This window comes from Dermacentor silvarum, chromosome 1 (genome assembly GCF_013339745.2).
Source record: "Dermacentor silvarum isolate Dsil-2018 chromosome 1, BIME_Dsil_1.4, whole genome shotgun sequence".
Classification (NCBI taxonomy): Eukaryota; Metazoa; Arthropoda; class Arachnida; order Ixodida; family Ixodidae; genus Dermacentor; species Dermacentor silvarum.
This window is the reverse complement of record NC_051154.1, coordinates 196,635,679-196,655,404: the sequence shown is the minus strand read 5'-3', so window position 1 is coordinate 196,655,404 and position 19,726 is coordinate 196,635,679. Positions and strand designations below refer to the sequence as shown.

Here is a 19,726-nt window from a genome sequence, read left to right as displayed (position 1 = left end):
CGTTGTTTCAGAATGCAAAGCAGATTCAGCACAAATGCACAGCGGACAAGAAGGGTAGACATAGAAGTTGATGTTGAGCGTTTCTTGTCCCTTGTGATTTTCCGCTACACGTACGGTATGCATTCGGGAATCACAGTTCCTACGCCTGTCTAGTCTTGCTCCGCTGTCCGCACACGCTTGTTCGGCACCTGCCACAGTGCCTACTTCGTTTTTGTGAATACGGGGGGATACACGCACCAGGATACACGGTCAACATAGAGATTCTCTAGTCTTCTGCTCACCTGCCGTGGTTGCTTAGTGGCTATGGTGTCGGGCTGCTAAGCGCGACGTCGCGGGGTCAAATCCCGGCCACGGAGGCCGCTTTTCGATGGGGACTAAATGCGGAAACACCCGTGTACTCAGATTTAGGTGCACGTTAAAAAGCCCCAGGTGGTCCAAATTATTCCTGAGTGCCCCACTACGGCGTGCCTCATAATCAGATCGTGGTATTGGCACGCAAAACGCCATAATTTAATATTTTTTTTTGTCTTCTGCTGTCTGCGCAGCATGAAACGGACTTATTTTAGGCCCTTGACGCAGCAGTGCTACACAGTGGACGCTTGGAACGATACGCATTTTCTGCGGTGTCCCTCGCCGTGGACATGGGGTACGTGAGTTTTATTCACCCATCACTTGCTCCACGATCAATCACAATCAATCAATCGAACAGAGCTGCGGCTGGGCGCCTCGTGGGACCCACGTCGTACCATGGTGTTTTTCGACACGGGATCTCTGGCCACCGTTGTGCACCAAGCGCGCACCTGCCCCGCTGACAAGCTGACCGCCGTGTCACTCCAGCCAGGGAAGCTTCTGACCGTCGTCGTGAGTCAGGTATTATGCTCATATACCTCTTATCTGTCTGCATAATAGCAGTTTTGTGAGCCACTATAGCAAAGGTGGAAGCAAGCGCATTCTGGTTGCGGCTTTCACAGTCCGGGTGCTTTCGTCTCGGCCAAACAAGTTACAAGTCCTTTTAATCTCGCTAGTGTCGCGCTATCGAAAGCTTGGAAACGCGTCCTGTGCCCGCGTTTTCGGTTGTGAAGGCTGGCAAATACCGATTCTTGAATTCTGGTGACGAATTGGCTCTTCAAGAAGCAGAAAAACAAATAAAAGAGAGAGAGAGAGAGAGAAAGAAAGACGCCGTATAGTTGCACGGATATTACTAACCCTTCTTTCTTGTAATTGGACAGACCCAGAACATAATGTTAACTTCATAATAGTAAATATCAATCAAAAGGCGATAATGTAAACACCATGATTCTGTGCACTAGAGACTGGATGGCATGTTGAACTACAAGATCGGATGCACTGCAATGCAGGAGCAAAATTGCGCATCAATATAGTAGTTAATAAATATGACGTTTTCAAGTCTGCGGTCTCTCATGCCTAACGTATATAGGAGTCATGACTGCGCTCTCACGCAATAACTGAAATGTAACCAGGCTATAATAAGTTCGTGCTGCCTGCTGAATCAAAAAAAAAAAAAGAAGTCCTATATTATAAAACAGCTTTACACACATCGCGAACGGCTACTTGAGTTCATCTGGCGAGAGTTTAAACAAAAGCAAGGCGGGAGAAAACTTAAAAGAGAAAATAAGGCAGGATAACGTCATCTTTTTTAAAGTTAGGAAACAGACAAGCTTGAGAGATAGACTGAATTTAAGAAAGAATGATAATTATGTATAAACAGCGAATTTTGCGGTATTAGGATAATTTCGAATACACGATTGGCAATTTGGTGAATTATCCAATCATTGATTCAATAGAAATAACATGGAACCCTCCTTGTGTCACAGAGGTATTCGCAAATGCTCATGCAGACATTCCTGTGGCTCAAGCCCAATGCAGAGGCGCCGAAGGAGAAAATATTTTTAGAATTTACAGGAATACCTAATTGTCGGAATGAAAGTTCGAAATTATTTCTTCTCTGATTTGCAAATCGGCGGCAGGTCGGTAAAAAAGGGTCAGTTGTCTTCAGGGTCCTGCCAGGCATATGACATGGAAGGGACTTGAATTACGGGGTTTGACGTGCCAAAACCACGATTTGATTATGAGGCACGCCCTAATAATGCCTCATAATCGAAATAGTGCTTAATTTTGACCGCCAGGGGATCTTTAACGTGGCCCCAATGCACGGGACACGGACGTTTTTGCATTTCGGCCCCATGGAAATGTGGCCGCCGCGGCCGGGATATGATCCCGCGACCTCGTGTTTAGCAGCGCAACACCGCCGTAAGCCACCGCGGCGTCTATGGAGGAGACGGCGCCAGACCGGACGTGTACAGATAAATAAGTTATGGTGGGATACGACAGGGTAACTGTGTAAGGGAGATTTCCAATTTACGTGTGGGACGCCATTTATTGTGTAATGGGAAAAGCAAATGGTTAAATGCCGGTGTTGGGATCATCAGTTTTGTACAATCTTGCAGCAACCGACACACGACACGAAGCCCCACCTCCAAGCCCCTGTGCGCCTGCGCCGCTTAGCTTCGATGCGCGGCCACGCTGCGCCATGTTCGTACTAAGAGTGGACGACCCTGTACATGACCATGCAGGATAATGACTCAGATAACATGCCCGCGCCTGCTTTATTTTCACACACTGATGCATTAGTCGCGCCACGGCGCCCGCATTTCGATGGGGGCGAAATGCGAAAACACCCGTGTACTTAGATTTAGGTGCACGTTAAAGGACTCCAGATGGTCCAAATTATTCCGGAGTCTCCCACTGCGGCATGTCTCATAATCAGATCGTGGTTTTGGCACGTAAAACCCCATAATATTTATTTTTTATTTTTAATGCATTAGTCGCGATTACATTATTGATCCCCAATTGCGTTAAATGGTGTTGTAACATGCCGTTTGCATATGTATAGTGGGCAGGAGTTTGGTATTGGATGGAAATATATTGTCACGGTACTATTCCTCAAGAGGAGCGTCGATGAAGAAGAAGCTTTTGATCTGGCGCGCGCTCTCGACCATATGGACCAAGGCTTCATCGCCTTGTAAATATATTGTAAATACGTTTTCCTGTTGTGTCTGCCTCCCCGTAACAATATAATAAAATTCAATCTTTATATTAGGCAAGGGTTTGTCTGGCCAAATGACCTCGCGCATATTAACCTCTAATGGCTCCAGCGTAGCTTGTACAAACAACACCTGAGGTCTATACAAACGGGACCATGGCTTATGAAAAAAAAAATGCCCTGGTTTCATTAATAAATACAAACTGTGGTCGTCTTAATGTAGACTAAATATGTTTTTACTGTGAGGATGCGGAATCTGCAGGCAAGAGTTGGCAGATGTAGTGCTTCTTGATATAAAACAATATTTGCAACAAATTTTGCTAATGCGAGACAATCCCGAAGAGCCTCCCGCTCTAGAAGAACGAGGGAATGAATATTGTATGCTGCCCACCAGTGAATAGCACGCACCCAAATTCCAGTATTGGTCGAAGGTAAATGTGATAAATCACGATGAGAGTGTCTGTCACAAAAGAGCGCGTAATCCAAGCGCGCGCCGAGTGTCGCGCAAGCCAGCGAAAGAACACGCCGGCCCCGCGGCAACTTCAACAGAGGGGGAGAGCGCATACGCCTCAAGCAACAACGCTAACAACGGCGCCGAAACGTCTGGAAGAAGCTCGACGAAGCGACGTTAACCGGAGAGGTAGAGAGAGAGGACACGCGCGCGCCGAGACACCTTCTCACCCGACGAGTCGAGAGAGATAACTACAGCGTGAGCGCGCGGGCCAACAGCATGAGTCATCATGACCCCCCCCCCCCCCCCCCCCTCGAGAATGCTCCGATGGTGGCGGTCGAAGGTACGAGAAAAGAGTAGAAGCTTCCCAAGCTTTGGCCATGCTACGAGATCACGACACCGATAGGAAAGTTCGAGAACGCCTGTGGAAGCTATATAACCGCCGTGCGAGAATCGGATGGAGTGAGGACTTCAGGAGTTGAGTCCGCACCGTGAAGTGATGTAACGTGAAGACCAAGCGTCTGCGGAAGAAGGGGATTCCCCGGCAAGCTAGTCGACGAGTTCATCGAGCGTCTGCATTTCCGGAAGTTCTTTCTTCGAGATTTGCCCCCAAGTTACGCCGAGATCGCCCGACTCCAAGACCAACCAGCACGGTGAATACGATTGGACACTTAGTGTTCCTATTTATTTTGTGTATTACGCGTTGGACTCTTAGTGCTTGTCGTTATTTTCTTGTGGTTGTTAATACCCATCTGATTTGTATTTTGTTGTGTCTAGCCTAAGTGTGCAATTGTGTGTGTAACTGCCTTGTGTGAAGAATATATTTTGTTGTGTTTCGACAACTCTGGGCTCTGACTCGGTCTTTGGACAGCAACCGGCGTTCGCTGGCGCACCAGAGGGCCCACTCTTAATTGCCCTTGCTTTCGTGGGATTATTTTCGGAAGCTGATAAGTCGGCTTTGGAATTTAGTCCGACGTCTGCGCCTCGTTCACCGGGGTCTGTGACAATATTTCTGGCGTCCGCGACAGGACCTTTCTGGTGCAAATTGTGCGTCCATAGTAGGGAGAAAGAGCCTAGGGTCGTTTACATTGCTATTGTAAACGATTTTGAGTGTTGCACCACGTTTCGCTAACTTGTGTGCAGAGAGCAGTTCGATTGTCGAAATCTAGGCAGATATTTTTTGCACGCGGCTAGAATTTTGAAGGGCATTATGGATCTAGAGAAATTAGTTGCCCTTGGTGAGAAGATGGGTCTTTCCGGAGCGGAACTACGGAAGTGGGTTAGTCAGAAGGAAAAAGAAGCTGTAGAAAGAGAGAATCTAGCGGCCGAACGGGCCAAAGAGGAAAGAGAAGCAAAGGAGCGACAGATAAGAGAGGAAAGAGAAGCAAAGGAGCGACAGATAAGAGAGGAAAGAGAAGCAAAGGAGCGACAGATCAGAGAAGAAAGGGAAGCTAAAATAGCTGAGAGAGAAAGACAGAGACAGCATGAGTTAGAACTCGAACGACTTCGATTGCAGCAGCGTACAGACGCTCCCGCCCAGGCAAGAGTCGATAGCACTGAAAGGGAAGAAACTAGCTTCCGTCTGAACCCAAGCAAACTGCTTGTGGCATTCGATGAAAGAAAAGATGATCTGGATGCTTACTTGCACAGATTTGAGACAGTTGCTAAAAGCCAGAATTGGCCAGAGGATCAATGGGCCACTGCGTTGAGCACGTGTTTGAGTGGCGAAGCACTTAGTGTGTACGGTCGGCTGACGCCAACCGATGCCTCTAATTATGGAAGGGTGAAAGCTGCTTTACTGAAAAGATTTAGGTTCACCGTAGAAGGCTTCCGAGATAAGTTTAGGACTGGAAAGCCAGCCGATGGCGAGACTGCCACGCAATTTGCCGCGCGGCTCAGTCACTATTTTTATAGGTGGACCGAACTTTCAGAGACTGCACAGGAGTACGGTGCGCTTAGAGAGCTTCTGATCAAGGAGCAGTTCCTCATCAGTTGCCACCCGAGCCTGTCACTCTATCTGAAAGAAAGAAAAGCTAAATCGCTTCAAGATATGTTGGAATTGGCAGACCAATTTTTGGAAGCACAGGGAGGCACCAATCTCTCCAAGATCAGAAAAGAGGAGCCAGAGGATGCAAAGAAACCGGCATCCGATGAAAGGAGAAACCCTCCGAAGCCTGTTCCGAGGTGTTATCTTTGTAACCGACTGGGCCATCATGCTAGCAGTTGTCGTACCAACTTTACACGCACCAATGAGGTTAAATGTTTTAAATGTGGGCGAACGGGGCACAAAGCCGATTCCTGTCGCAACGGAGTCAAGGAAACTCCCCAAACATCCTGTGTGTATGCCCCGCCAAAACATCAAGAAGAAGACATAAATGACGACTATGTAGAACTCCGAGGCGGAAAAAGAATTCCAGTCGTTCATGCGGTGATGACACAACGCCCAGAATTTCCCGATAAGGGAATGCCTGTCCTTGCCGGAAAAATGGCAGGAAAACAAATTACGGTGTTACGAGATTCCGGCACCAGCACAGTGATAGTGCGAAGGGACTTCGAGGAGCTCACGGGCGAAACCACTTTAGTTTACCTGATCGACGGTACGGTTAGGAAGCTTGCCGAAGCCAAAATTGAGGTCGATACCCCATATTACAGTGGGAATGTCACTGCGCTTTGCATGGACAACCCACTGTACGACCTAATCATAGGAAATGTCGAGGGAGTTCGCGCCCCAGACGATCCGAAACCTTTGGAAGAAGAGCCGAAGACCGAACCCTCGACGATTGAAGAACCACGTGAAAAACCATCAGCAGCTGACTAGAACACCGCGGCAGCAGACACCCGAGCTCAAGCAAAGGTGCAGACAAAGCCTTTCCAGCTCCCTTCCACGCCCGATTCCGAAAATAAACCGACCGGGACTCATAAGCACGCCAAACACCACCATCGAAAAACCAAGGACAGGAAATTTAAATTTAAGAACCGTTAACGACTAGTGTGTGGTGCAAAGCGTTTTGGTTGAGTGCACCGAGTGTTTATTTATGTATCATGGACATAGTGTTTGCTTGTGTTCTGTAAACTACCCCGTCATAGTTTTGTATACTTGTTACACATGTTATATTTCAAATCTTTGCCTTGTTACGCGAGATATGTATTTTTCTATAGTACAAGTGTAATTGTTACGTGAGAGATGTATTATTGTATAATATAAGTGTACTAGTTATACGAGCGATGTGTTATTGTGTAGTCCAAGTGTACTTGTGTGACTTGTGTTTGTATTCGATGTATCGCGAGTGATGTGTGATCTGTGGTGGACTGAATTATGGACCTACGGACTCGTGCGTAGTGGACTTTTGTGCGCGCTTCTTTTGTGTTTTCTTGAATATTATTGCATAATATTCTTAAAGTGGGGGGCAGTGTCACAAAAGAGCGCGTAATCCAAGCGCGCGCCGAGTGTCGCGCAAGCCAGCGAAAGAACACGCCGGCCCCGCGGCAACTTCAACAGAGGGGGAGAGCGCATACGCCTCAAGCAACAACGCTAACAACGGCGCCGAAACGTCTGGAAGAAGCTCGACGAAGCGACGTTAACCGGAGAGGGAGAGAGAGAGGACACGCGCGCGCCGAGACACCTTCTCACCCGACGAGTCGAGAGAGATAACTACAGCGTGAGCGCGCGCGCCAACAGCATGAGTCATCATGACCCCCCCCCCCCCCCCCCCCCCTCGAGAATGCTCCGATGGTGGCGGTCGAAGGTACGAGAAAAGAGTAGAAGCTTCCCAAGCTTTGGCCATGCTACGAGATCACGACACCGATAGGAAAGTTCGAGAACGCCTGTGGAAGCTATATAACCGCCGTGCGAGAATCGGATGGTAGGAGTCCAGTGAGGTATTCAGGAGTTGAGTCCGCACCGTGAAGTGATGTAACGTGAAGACCAAGCGTCTGCGGAAGAAGGGGATTCCCCGGCAAGCTAGTCGACGAGTTCATCGAGCGTCTGCATTTCCGGAAGAAGTTCTTTCTTCGAGATTTGCCCCCAAGTTACGCCGAGATCGCCCGACTCCAAGACCAACCAGCACGGTGAATACGATTGGACACTTAGTGTTCCTATTTATTTTGTGTATTACGCGTTGGACTCTTAGTGCTTGTCGTTATTTTCTTGTGGTTGTTAATACCCATCTGATTTGTATTTTGTTGTGTCTAGCCTAAGTGTGCAATTGTGTGTGTAACTGCCTTGTGTGAAGAATATATTTTGTTGTGTTTCGACAACTCTGGGCTCTGACTCGGTCTTTGGACAGCAACCGGCGTTCGCTGGCGCACCAGAGGGCCCACTCTTAATTGTCCTTGCTTTCGTGGGATTATTTTCGGAAGCTGATAAGTTGGCTTTTGGAATTTAGTCCGACGTCTGCGCCTCGTTCACCGGGGTCTGTGACAGTGTCCCTGCGTAGCCCAGGGTGGTGTTGGCCGAGTTTGCTTATCATGCCAACAGTGAGCGTTGTCTTAGATTTAACATGATAAATCTGATAAATCTAACATGATAAATCTGTTAGCAAAAGTTCTTTGATTGTTTGTTTCTTTGAATGTACCGGTTAATATTTCTCTCCAATACCGTCAAGAAATAATGCCTCAGGTTGACTCTATCAAATATCTAGGTGTTATGAGGCAAAACTGAGCTGGCGCAAACATTTAGTGGCATTCGAATATCGAAACTGGAGACGGCAATGCTAGCAATGTTGCGTCGTTTTTATCGTTTGGCAACTGACTGCCCTCCTGTGATATCTGTATTCGCAACTGAAACCCCAAATCTGCGCAACGCTCTGGTCAAACTAAACACATGAGGTGTGAACGTAGCTGAAACCATGCACTCTATTATAGTCTATTACAATGCACATCAGTGGCTCAACGGTTCATTAACACGTTCATTAAAAGGCAAGCCTTAAATATCACATTTGTGAAAACAACAGTTGCGAACTGAATTCATTAGCATCCTTTTCTGCTGTTTCCATGTCACCCATGTCTTGCACAGCGGCGTGTCGAACGTCTTCCGTCGCCGTACAAGTCTCAATGTTCCGACTACATCGCCCGCGGCGTCTACCCTGCTTTTGAAGGCTACCTCAACTATGACGTGAGTAGAGGATTCAAAACCTCCTGTAAGATTTCGACGTTTAGACGCGTAGATTTACGACACAATGTGTGCATTCGCATAGAGCTCATAGATATACCCTACTGCGATAACATTTTATTTTCATTTATTGACACTGTCAGCCTTTTTCAGTCTCTTACAGGTAGTGAGTCACAAGGTGAGCGCCAGAACAAAACAATTACCGGTAGTGATTAAGAAGCCGCAAATATAAAATAACACATACAAGATACAATCAAATATCATACTTCCCAACATCATTTGAAGAAGGCGACCTTAACTGAATGAAACCCAACATGGTTACATTATAGTATAATCATTGCGCGCGGTTGTCAGCTTTCTTTCATTTGCGCTATCTCCAACTAAGTGACCAACGTTGAGCGCGCTTCTTTGCGCATCTCTTTTCTTTTCGTGCAAAGCTTCGAACATCTTTAAATACAGATCCAGAAAAGACACAGCGATTTTGATATTATGCCCGGTATTATATATGAACGAGAAAACAACCATTTCAGTCCGTGATCCCCTTGCTAAAGCCATTTGTGAAGGCGGTGTGGTGAATTCTTACACAAAATTATGCAGATCTAACGCGCATCTTGGAATCTATCTTAAGAGATAGCTTTAGCTCGGACCCAACTCCGATGCCGCCTATTCAAGTACATCTAAAACGCAGAAACGCTTATCTGAGATACCCACTGGGCGGAATTAATTAAATTAGTTGCACTTAAGAGAGAAAGTTAAATTCTAGTGTGAAAGTTAACTTCTCTGCCAACAACCGCGCTCGTCGCTCGCTCGCACCGTCTCTTATCTCCACACGGCATTCGCCGCTCAGTTTCCGTTGAAGCGATAGATCGCACGTACCTTCGCCCGCTGCGGCGTATGCTTGCTGCCAGCGTTTTGACAGTCGTTGTCTGCTGTCATTCAGTGTGATCTCTTCGTGTTTGTGCGCGCTCACACCACGCTTGTTCATTCAGTTCGTAATAGTCGGGCCACATTTTCCAACGCACGCTACACACGCAATGCTGCCCGGATCGGCAGTGCAGCGCTACAGGTGTGTCCCTTCGCACGCGCTGCCCACGGGAAGCGCTTCTCATCAACACCACCGTTTCACACGCGCCTTCTCGTGGTCGTCGAGTCTCTCTTCATGTCGGTCTACTTACGCCGCAGCACACCTGCTTACTTAATCAGCTCATGTTTACTACAATTCATATTGCTACCAAAGCCGCTCACCTTACTTCGTATGACATTGCCGTGTTGCTATCGCATTCATTGCTTCGCCCTTAGGGCGAAACTGTGACATTTTTTTTAAGTATGAGCTATTCGGCAAGACAGAGGCAGCACCCAGCAGCCATGGTCAAGCAAGCACAGGTCGCTTTAAAATTGGACACAAACACTCGCGCATCGCGCAGCCCCCCTTCACATACACACTGAACTCGTGAATCGAAGCTGGTTGCGATAAGAGCGGCGATGTGGGCTTGTTGGTTGTCGTTCTTGAAACGAGAGAGTTGTAGCGCGGACGGGGAACAAGAACACGAGAAGGCACAAAAGAGTATAGACACACGTAGCGCTATGTGTGTGTATTCTTTCGTGCCTTCTCGTGTCCTTGTTGCGTGTCGACGCTACAACTAGCTCGTTGCGATAGTTGCGTCTCATGTATACTGGGTGTCCGAAAAGTAACTGCGCAGTGGAAATGACGGTCTTGCGTTATCATATCGCACGTAAAATTGCGATTTCATTCGCAATCATCATCATATTTTTGTTTATTTTCCTACTGCAAAGTTTACTGTTCGAACACCCAGTACTTGTTGCACCTGTAAGTAAGATGGGCCTAGCCTATATCCTCCTGAGACCCGAACACAACTATGGGATATAATCGCTCGTCAAGGTGGTCTTTATTGTGTACTGTTATGCTATAAACTTGAAATGAAAAACAATTTAAAAAATTTTAATACCACGGTTAGATGCCAAGAGCTGCGCCTCCGTGTCTCCACTATCTCCATCATCTCCTTATCTTCGCTATGGTAAAAACTGCATTTCATTGCTTAAACGTAGAGATGAAGATGGAACTACGTGTAGTACATTGCCATGTTGTTACCGCATACGGTATTTTCACGCTATCTCAGTGATTCCAAAACATACCTCAAGCTTGCTTTCGGCCGTCTGGGACGACACAGAGGTCTAGATCAATTGAGTGTCAAATTTCTCGAAAGCGGATGACAAGAATATGAGAAGACCACTTCTTTAGAGTTACACATGCATCGTACTTTATATCCAGAATGAATATCTTGCGTAATCACTTCCGAGTGAATTTCAAAAAACAATTTTGAAGGCAATGTGCAAGTTTATTGTAAAAGGGTCTCAGGAGGGTATAGCGCTGCTCTTCGCTCAGACATTGATTGCGTGGTTTCTTCCTGGCGCATGACGGACCTTGTGTTCTGGCGGCCAGTCATGCATGCAACACTGCAGCATGAAGCTGGAGCGTGAGCGGTGTGGTTGCGTGCGACCCCAGCACGAGTTTGCAGGGGCTGTGGGATGGACAAACTGCAACATTCAGGAGTCAGGTTCGTGCCTTTGCCGACAAAAGACCGTAAACTGCAAAAATTGGGCAACCATGTACTGACCGAGAGACTCGTCTCTCGATCAGTGGTGAGTGTTTGAAGACAGAACGATAGCATGGCTGTCGACTACTTCTGCAACTTGAAATTCGCACACCTCATGGTTACCACTGTATACTTTTCATCCCCTATGTGTGAATTCGTACAGTTGTACGCATTACACATGCAGTGCGTGTGCATCTGCGCTTCCGGTCAACGGTGACCGTCCGTTCAGATGTTGGAAAGGTGCGATTCGATCAACAGCTACACAGGAATCGGGCCCCTGGGTTCGCCTTCTCCTTGTTTATTACAGGGTGTGTCAGGTAACTTGTGCCAAGTTTTAAAAAAAAAAGGTAAGCGCTACACAAATATTTGCAACCAACTCAATATTCTTTATTGATGCGAAAGCATCACATGGCCCATTGAGCGAAAAAGCCGGCGTCTGTCTTCTGGACAGTCGAAAAACGGCACAAATTCCCCTTGGCTGCGACGCCACGTCACGACCGCACCTCGACGGAGCAGAGCGGGCGAAAAGGAACATATCTGCTGCGGCTGTAGCGCGCCAGCCCGGTGTTGCGTGAAATGAGAGGGCATCGCCGCGACTTACACGTCACCCTCGCTCCCGGAAGCCTGTGTTATCCATGCGTTCTTTGGCCGCGCAAGCTCTCGCCTGCGTTCGAACTGCGCATCGGTAATCGCTATAAAGAAATTAATGTCTAAAAACAGAATAAACTCTAAAGAAAAAACGTTAGCAGTAGTGAGTTCCGAACACTCCTCCGTGGTTCCGAACCCGCGACCCCACGATCAGAAGCCGAGCGTCTTACCCAATGGCCTAAACTTGGCCAAGCGTCTCAACGCTTGCCCGCGAGGAGTTCGTAACTCGAAGGACCGCTCAGCGGCGTTCAAATGGGCATTAATGCTTTCGCATTCACAATTCATAAGAAATGCTTAGGTGTCCTCGGATCTTTCCTCTTCAGCAACTCAAAGTATGCTTTACTATGGTGAGCTGAAGTCATAATTAACAATAATTATTTAGCCAACATTTATTTATTTTTATTTTTTGGTCTAAACGCAAGAACCGCCAAGGTTGTAGAACATATTGAGAAATGTCAAAAGTGATTTCCTTTGAAGATAGCTGTCGTGGTGTAAATATTTTTGGGGCTCCAAAGAAAGCACGTAAGATGCGCTGTCAAAATGGTTGATGTCTTTATGAACGTCTTTGACAGCACAGTTATAGGGTAAGCGTCGGGGCGCGTACTGTCGCGATTGTGGCTGCCGGCCTGTTTTATCTATCATGCGTTTGTATTCGCGAAGGGAATAGACAAGCTTACCGGAGAAATTATTGAGGTGCAAGAAATATTGAAACCAAGTGACAAGTGTGTCAGATTGCTGGCTTTGTCGCTGTCAATGTACGAATGCGAATTCCTTTTGCATAGTAGTTGACACGCGCTCCCTGATGCTTTCTTAATTTATTTCTATTTTTATTTTCAATTAACCGTGCGATTTCTTCGTTGTTTTATTGTTTCCAGTATTCCTTGTGCGAAACGCATTTACGCCAGCTCTCAGAAAATAATTTCTAGTTAATTCGGTGCTACAGCTTTTTTTTTTAGTTTTTCTATCTTTTATTATTATTACTATTTGTCCACGGACTAGAGCGATACACGGTTAGAAGTGCGCCTCTCCCCCCCCCCCCCCCCCAAAAAAAAAAAAAAAAAAAAAGAGGACAAAAGCTTTCCTCGACATGTTCATTTCCAAACACCACGCAAAAGTAGTCAAGTCCCATCGTGCTAACATTAATCGTTTATGTGCCACAAATCACGATGTCGGTCATCATCATCAGTGTTCATGATCGTGCTTTGCGGTGTCAAAAAAAGAAAAGGTTTTGCCACCGCAACACACAACTAAAAGTGCCACCTCGAGGAAGCAGTTTTTGTCTTTTCCTTATGGCGATGAAATCGTATTAATGTTAACAGCAATTAAGGTTCCACGTCCAACTGTTCGTTGCACAATCGCCTTTAATTTGTGTCTGAAACGTGGGTCTCACGAGAGTCAAGCTGCCACCCGTTTCAACTGAAGTCGAACACCCGTTTCTGACGATCAGAAATAAACATGCTGGGCGAGAATTAAGAGGTCTTTGCGTGCGGGACAGATTGGATCGTTTTTATTTCGTAATTAAATACGTATACGAGAATCATCTTGTAATAGCGTGCAGCGGGACGGCACAACAGAAAGGAAGACGAACACAGGCGCAAACTAACAACTGATTTATTGAAGCCAGACCCACAGGTATATACTGCATATACGCAAGCTGCGCCGGCGCACCGTTATTTCTGCATTGTACAGTGCAATCGATGTATCACTTACACACTCTCCTGACCTGCTTTCCTGATAAAAAAATGTTTCAGTAGTGCAGCACTGTGGAAGGTACAGGCCTCTTAGACCAATCAGGAGCGCGAACACATCTTAAATGTGTCCTTCTGCGCCCTGTCGTCTGCTAGCGGTGTGCGCTGCAGCGCGGATCGGCGGGAGCATCTCCGATAAAGGACACGACATTGTATTTCAGTGGTTGCCAAGCCACTGCGGAATTGTCAGCAACGACAGCAGATATGAAGCTGCTCGCTCGGCTCATCAAAAACATCAGCGCATGCCTATACCGCTCTCAAGAACGGATGCTGCGCGACAACTTCAATCACTTGCTCGCCACATCACACTTCTAAGATGGAATTCCCTGGGTTTCAGCAACTCACGCTTGCACTCTGTCGGACCTTACTTGCGACTTCGCCTGTCACCTGGACTCTCTCGTCGCTAAACAACTTAGCAGCGTCGCGTGTGGTTGGGCGTCGCATTTACAAGTTCCTATTGATTCCTAATAGGAATGGCTAACACTGTGGCGTGCAATTCGTGCGGGTGCGATGAGACTTTTGAGCACCTTCTGTGTCATTGCCCATCCTTTTAAGCTGAGCGACGTACTCTACAAACTCAACTCAGCCTATTAGATAATCGAGTGCTCTCAGAGGAAAGGATCCTGGGACCATGGCCTACGCATTCTTGCATGCGAAAGGCCACAAAAGCCCTTCTGCACTTCTTGAAGGCGACTGGACTGTATACGAGCGCTTGTGACAGTGGACCTTCCTCTGCGACTGACTCTGTGAATGACTGACTCTTTATTATTTTTCTTCTCGCTCCTTCTTATCTATTCTTCCCCGTTCCCTCTCCCCAAGCGTAGGGTAGCCAACCGGGCATGTCCTTGGTTAACCTCCCTACATTTCCCTTCTTGTTTCTGTCTCCATCTCTCTCCGAGGACTGTTTCCCTTACCAATCTCTCTCGACGTGGTGCAACGCTTCGTTAGTCGTATTTGGTGACTCATCGCGTTCAAGTGAAATTATTAGCCTTTATTAATATTTTATGAGTTACGGACGCAGTGTTCTCGCTGGGCGTGCACAATCGTAGTGCGCATGCCTGCCACACATGCACTCGGCGGCTCGCGCTCCGGCGGCTCAACGTCATTGCGACGCGATGAATGACCTTGCGAGACATGGCGTAGTAGAGCTTTCGCTCTGAAACGAAGCAAAATCACCTTAAATATCGCAGCTCTACAATGCAGAGAAACCTTCAAGTAAACTTGTTCCGACTAGACCACTTGTTACGGCCATTAAGACAAGCAACGGGTTCCGAGCACTGGCACTACATCTCGCTTCGCAGGAATCTGCTCTCGATGGTCACGTAGCCTTGATTCTGCTGCACGGAACTACTTAAACAGTATAACGTTTCACGAGCGGTTTTCTGCTGGCTCTCGCCTAGGATTTTCATGTTATGGAAACGTGTTTCACAATTGGGACAGCTACTGAAGTGGTCAGCAAGATGTGCATTCTCCTTATTAGCTAGATTTCTCGCATGCTTTCTGAGTCGGTCATTGATGCATCGGCCCGTCTGGCGGATGTATACTTTTCCGCAGGGAAGGGGAATCTCGTACACGACGTTGTTGGCACACTTAACAGGACGCTTTTCATGGTTCTTTTTACAGCCCACATTTTTGTCTGCACAAGTGATGCGACGACTCAGCTGAGCAAGCTTCTTGGGGGCTGAAAAAACCCATGCATCGGCACGTTAAACCGAGTAGCCACTTTTTTCAGGCAATGTGTGACCTTGTGCATGTACAGAATCACTTCCTGCCTAGTCTAAGTGCCCATCAGGGTTTCCGCGGCATTCTTCCTAAATGGTAACCGAGCAGAAGTGCATGGTAACCCTCAGCCAGTCGAAGTATAAACTTTGGCGACAAGTACGTTTATACTTCGACTGGCTGAGTGTTACCACTTTTGCTCGGTACCCAGGATGGTTAGCGGAAACTCAATTCTTCTCTCTGAAACGTGAAGCCAGGCGATTGACGGAACTCTGGTGGTGCTACAACCTAAGGTGGATCCTTGGAACCGTGGCGAAAGCGAAGAATCCGAAAAGTCGTAAGAGAAACCTAATTCTTATGGGTGGAGCTTCCATTCCTTCCAATATCTGAAATCTTCTAGAGAAAGGCCCCAAGTTTGGACTGGAGCCTTCTGTTCCTCCCCATGAACTCGCGGCCTTGAACCGACGGATTGAGGCGACAGCCCCGCAGGAAGACGGTGAACGCTATCTCTTGGAAGGGATTGACACTCTTGCCAAGAACGTGAAAGAGCCTGGTCCTATGTTTGCTAAATACCGTTTGAAAAATGTTGTGAATTTTTTCAAGGAAAATGACCTTTGCGTTCTGCAGGCAGATAAGGGAGGCGGCTTTGTCGCCTTGCCATGAACCATGTAGAACGAAAAAACTGTTATGGCTGTCAACAAGAACTTCTTTCGTGTAAAAAAAAAAAAAAGACAGGAATTAAGAGTAAATCAGTAGAAATTTGCAAGCGTTTAGATTTACAAAGGCTCGCAAGAGATATAACCAACAGTGAAAGTGCCACGCTGCAGGTTTTCTTTAGCGTTAAGACGTATAAACCCGATGCTCCGTTTCGTACTATAGTGAACGAACGGGGCACGTACGTAGCAGCATTGTGCTAGTAAGTTTTTGCTGAAAGTCTTGAATAACCTTGAGATAAGTGACCCATTCATCACAAAACGTTCAGATGATGTAGTGCGTTTCCTTCAAGACAACAAGAATATTGGTTTTGCCTTTTCTATTGATGTGGAAGAGCTCTTTTACGCTGTGCCTCATCGTGAACTGTTTGGTGAGAGATTGCATTGATGAAAATGGTCGTGTTGCTTTCCAAAATGCGGCAGGCATGTCGATAGAGAACCTTTTAGGCCTTTTAGAATTTTACCTTCAGAGTACTTTTATCAAATTTTACGACCAGATGTATCTGCAAAAAGAGGCATTTGCATTGGTTCCTGCATCGCGCCTTTCTTCTTCCACATCTTTTTATCTTCCATTGATCGCTCTTTACACGATCGTGTTATATGCTAACAATGACAATGTCCTTAAAGTTTTTCGTTATATGGATAACTTCTTAATTCTTTTTAATAAGAAGTGCTCTATCTCGGATGAGCATGCGCAAAAGTGTGTTCTCGATGATTTTAATAATCACGGCAAAGGGCTGACCATCACTTATGCACTTCCAGAAGAAGGAAGGCTGCAGTCTTTAGATTTACGCCTGAAGTTCAGCGAAAGCCACTTGTGCTGGGCGTATTCCCCGCGTGCACAAAAGAGAATTGAGTTCCCGCTAACCATCCTGGGTACCGAGCAAAAGTGGTAACCCTCAGCCAGTCGAAGTATGAACGTACTTGAATGGATGGGTGGATGGAATAAACTTCAATGCTTCAATGTATTTCATATTTCGCATGTATTATTTTCTTTGAACGTATTTAATTTCATTTCTGTATGAACGAATTCCCTCCTGCCTGGGCCACATGTTGGCCTGCAGTATTCTGTAAATAAATAAAAAAAAACTTTATTGAAGTCCTGCAGATAGTGACTCATCACGAAGCGGGCCGCTCCCACGTAGGGACCGACAGGCCAAGCCTCTCGGCCGCATCGCGGGCCTGCTGGACAGCCCAGAGTTGGTCAGCCAGAAGCAGGATGCGGAGGGCCGCATCCCACCTGGCTTCGTCGTTCCTGTTGATAGAGCGTGATCGGGCACACTGCCAGAGCATGTGTTCTAACGTGGCTATCGCGCCACGCTCGCGCCAAGAGATCTTGTGTGAAAGGAAGGGATTAAAAGAACTTGCGCCAAAGTTTATACTTCCACTGGCTGAGGGTTACCATGCACTTCTGCTCGGTTACCATTTAAGGAAGAATGCCGCGGAAACCCTGATGGGCACTTAGACTAGGCAGGAAGTGATTCTGTACACGCACAAGGTCACACATTGCCTGAAAAAAGTGGCTACTCGGTTTAACGTGCCGATGCATGGGTTTTTTCAGCCCCCAAGAAGCTTGCTCAGCTGAGTCGTCGCATCACTTGTGCAGACAAAAATGTGGGCTGTAAAAAGAACCATGAAAAGCGTCCTGTTAAGTGTGCCAACAACGTCGTGTACGAGATTCCCCTTCCCTGTGGAAAAGTATACATCGGCCAGACGGCCCGATGCATCAATGACCGACTCAGAAAGCATGCGAGAAATCTAGCTATATAATAAGGAGAATGCACATCTTGCTGACCACTGCAGTAGCTGTCCCAATTGTGAACCACGCTACCATAACATGAAAATCCTAGGCAAGAGCCAGCAGAAAACCGCTCGTGAAACGTTAGAGGCTTTTTTGTTTTTGTTTTATCAGAAAAGCAGGTCAGCTATAGGAGTGTGTAAGCGATACATCGATTGCAGTGTACAATGCAGAAATGAAATTCCTTTCGCGCTGGTGTAATCACTTCCGAATTGACGGTTTCCATATGCCTTGCAACGGTGCGGCGGCGCAGCTTGCGGATATATATACCTGTGGGTCTGGCTTCAACAAATCAGTTGTTAGTTTGCGCCAGTGTTCGCCTTCCTTTCTGTTGTGCCGTCCCGTTGCGCGCTATTTCAACATGGTTCTCATGTCAAAATACCAACCAGTCCAACATTCAACTCTTTTAAATACATATAGACAACAATACCCACCGGCAGCTCAGAGTACACGGGACTCGATTTATTTCTGCACGGGCGCTGAAGTTTGAAGCGAATGTTTAACCGCAATCATTTTGCCCGCGTGCACAGACAGAGACGATTCCATAATTTGTTATCCTCTTCTTTGGCATTGCAGGCGCTTGTTTCTATGCGCTGAACGCAAGTGGAGCGTACACGAGCTGCGAGCGTCGTTGCGGTCTGCCCTGCGAGTAAGCGTTTATTTGTGTCCCTGTTTACACTATACAGGGTGATATCATTTTTAAGTTTAGCGAAATTTTTAAAGGTCACCTGCTGCAGAAAGCATAATTGCTTGAGCTGGACTATTGAGAGAGGTGGATATTGCTTGCACGATAAATCAAAACACATATTCAACTAATTACCAAAAGGTCACTAATTAACTTAATTAACTGCTTTATGGCACATATTGCAATTGTAGCCGGTGAGTTTACAAGGCGTATCTACGTGGAACGAATTTCCAGAATGACACCAGTTTCGAGATATGCGCCATCAAAGTCACCGTAAAAATGCATTGTTCTACCGCTTACTTTTTTAACAAAATGCTTCTTTATGCATTGAAGTACAAAAGTAACTGGAACGCACATGCATTTCATTCCAGACTTTGGGGAAAACGTTCGGCAGGTGTTACACTCTTGTATTTATTTATTTATTTATTTATTTATTTATTTATTTATTTATTTATTTATTTATTTATTTATTTATTTATTTATTTATTTATTTATTTATTTATTTATTTATTTATTTATTTATTTAAAATACTCTCAATACCTGATGGCGTTACAGAGAGCAGTGGTTGCACATTATACAATGTTAGATACAGCAGTCTGAAAAGATGAATGATCCGGATTGCTGGCGACCGAGGCAGGGAAGGTGGTTCCATTCGGATGCTGTCTTGGGCAGGAATGAATTGAAGAATAGTTTTGTACGGCAACTTGGTACTTGTATCTTGACGTCGTGGTCGATTCGCGGTGAAATGTAAGGAGGTGATATAAAATAGGTCATTTTTGAATTCTGGGTTAGCGTAGTAAATTTTATGAAAGAGTGATAACCGGGTGAGTTTCCTTCTTGGTGATAGCTCTGGTAGATGAAGGCTAGTTTTGATGGCGGATATACTGGCACTGCGGGAATAATTGCATACAGTGAAACGTGCAGACCGGTTCTGAGTGGCTTCAAGTAAGTATGTTAGCTGTGCTGTAGAGGGATCCTAAATTGATGAAGCATACTCTAGTTTAGATCTTACGAGCGTTGTATATAATGTAAGTTTGAGGGAAGAGGGCGCGCGAGAAAAATTGCGACGTGAAAAACCTAGTGTTCGATTGGCAGAATTAGTCACCTATTCAATGTGAGTTTGCCATGACAGATTGTTGGTAATGTGAACACCTAAATATTTATAGGACGTGAC

General features: G+C 46.3%; 1 protein-coding gene across 1 annotated transcript in view; it reads left to right on the top strand.

Annotated features, from left to right (window-relative positions):
* The first annotated feature begins 747 nt into the window (after positions 1 to 747).
* The window catches only part of LOC119436311 (amiloride-sensitive sodium channel subunit beta), a 71,811-nt gene continuing 52,832 nt past the window's right edge, over positions 748 to 19,726 (top strand). Inside the window, exons 1-4 of the mRNA XM_037703126.2 lie at positions 748 to 870; positions 8,530 to 8,628; positions 11,087 to 11,201; positions 18,443 to 18,515. Coding sequence (XP_037559054.2) covers positions 748 to 870; positions 8,530 to 8,628; positions 11,087 to 11,201; positions 18,443 to 18,515 — 410 coding nt within the window. The remainder of the gene's footprint in view (positions 871 to 8,529; positions 8,629 to 11,086; positions 11,202 to 18,442; positions 18,516 to 19,726) is intronic.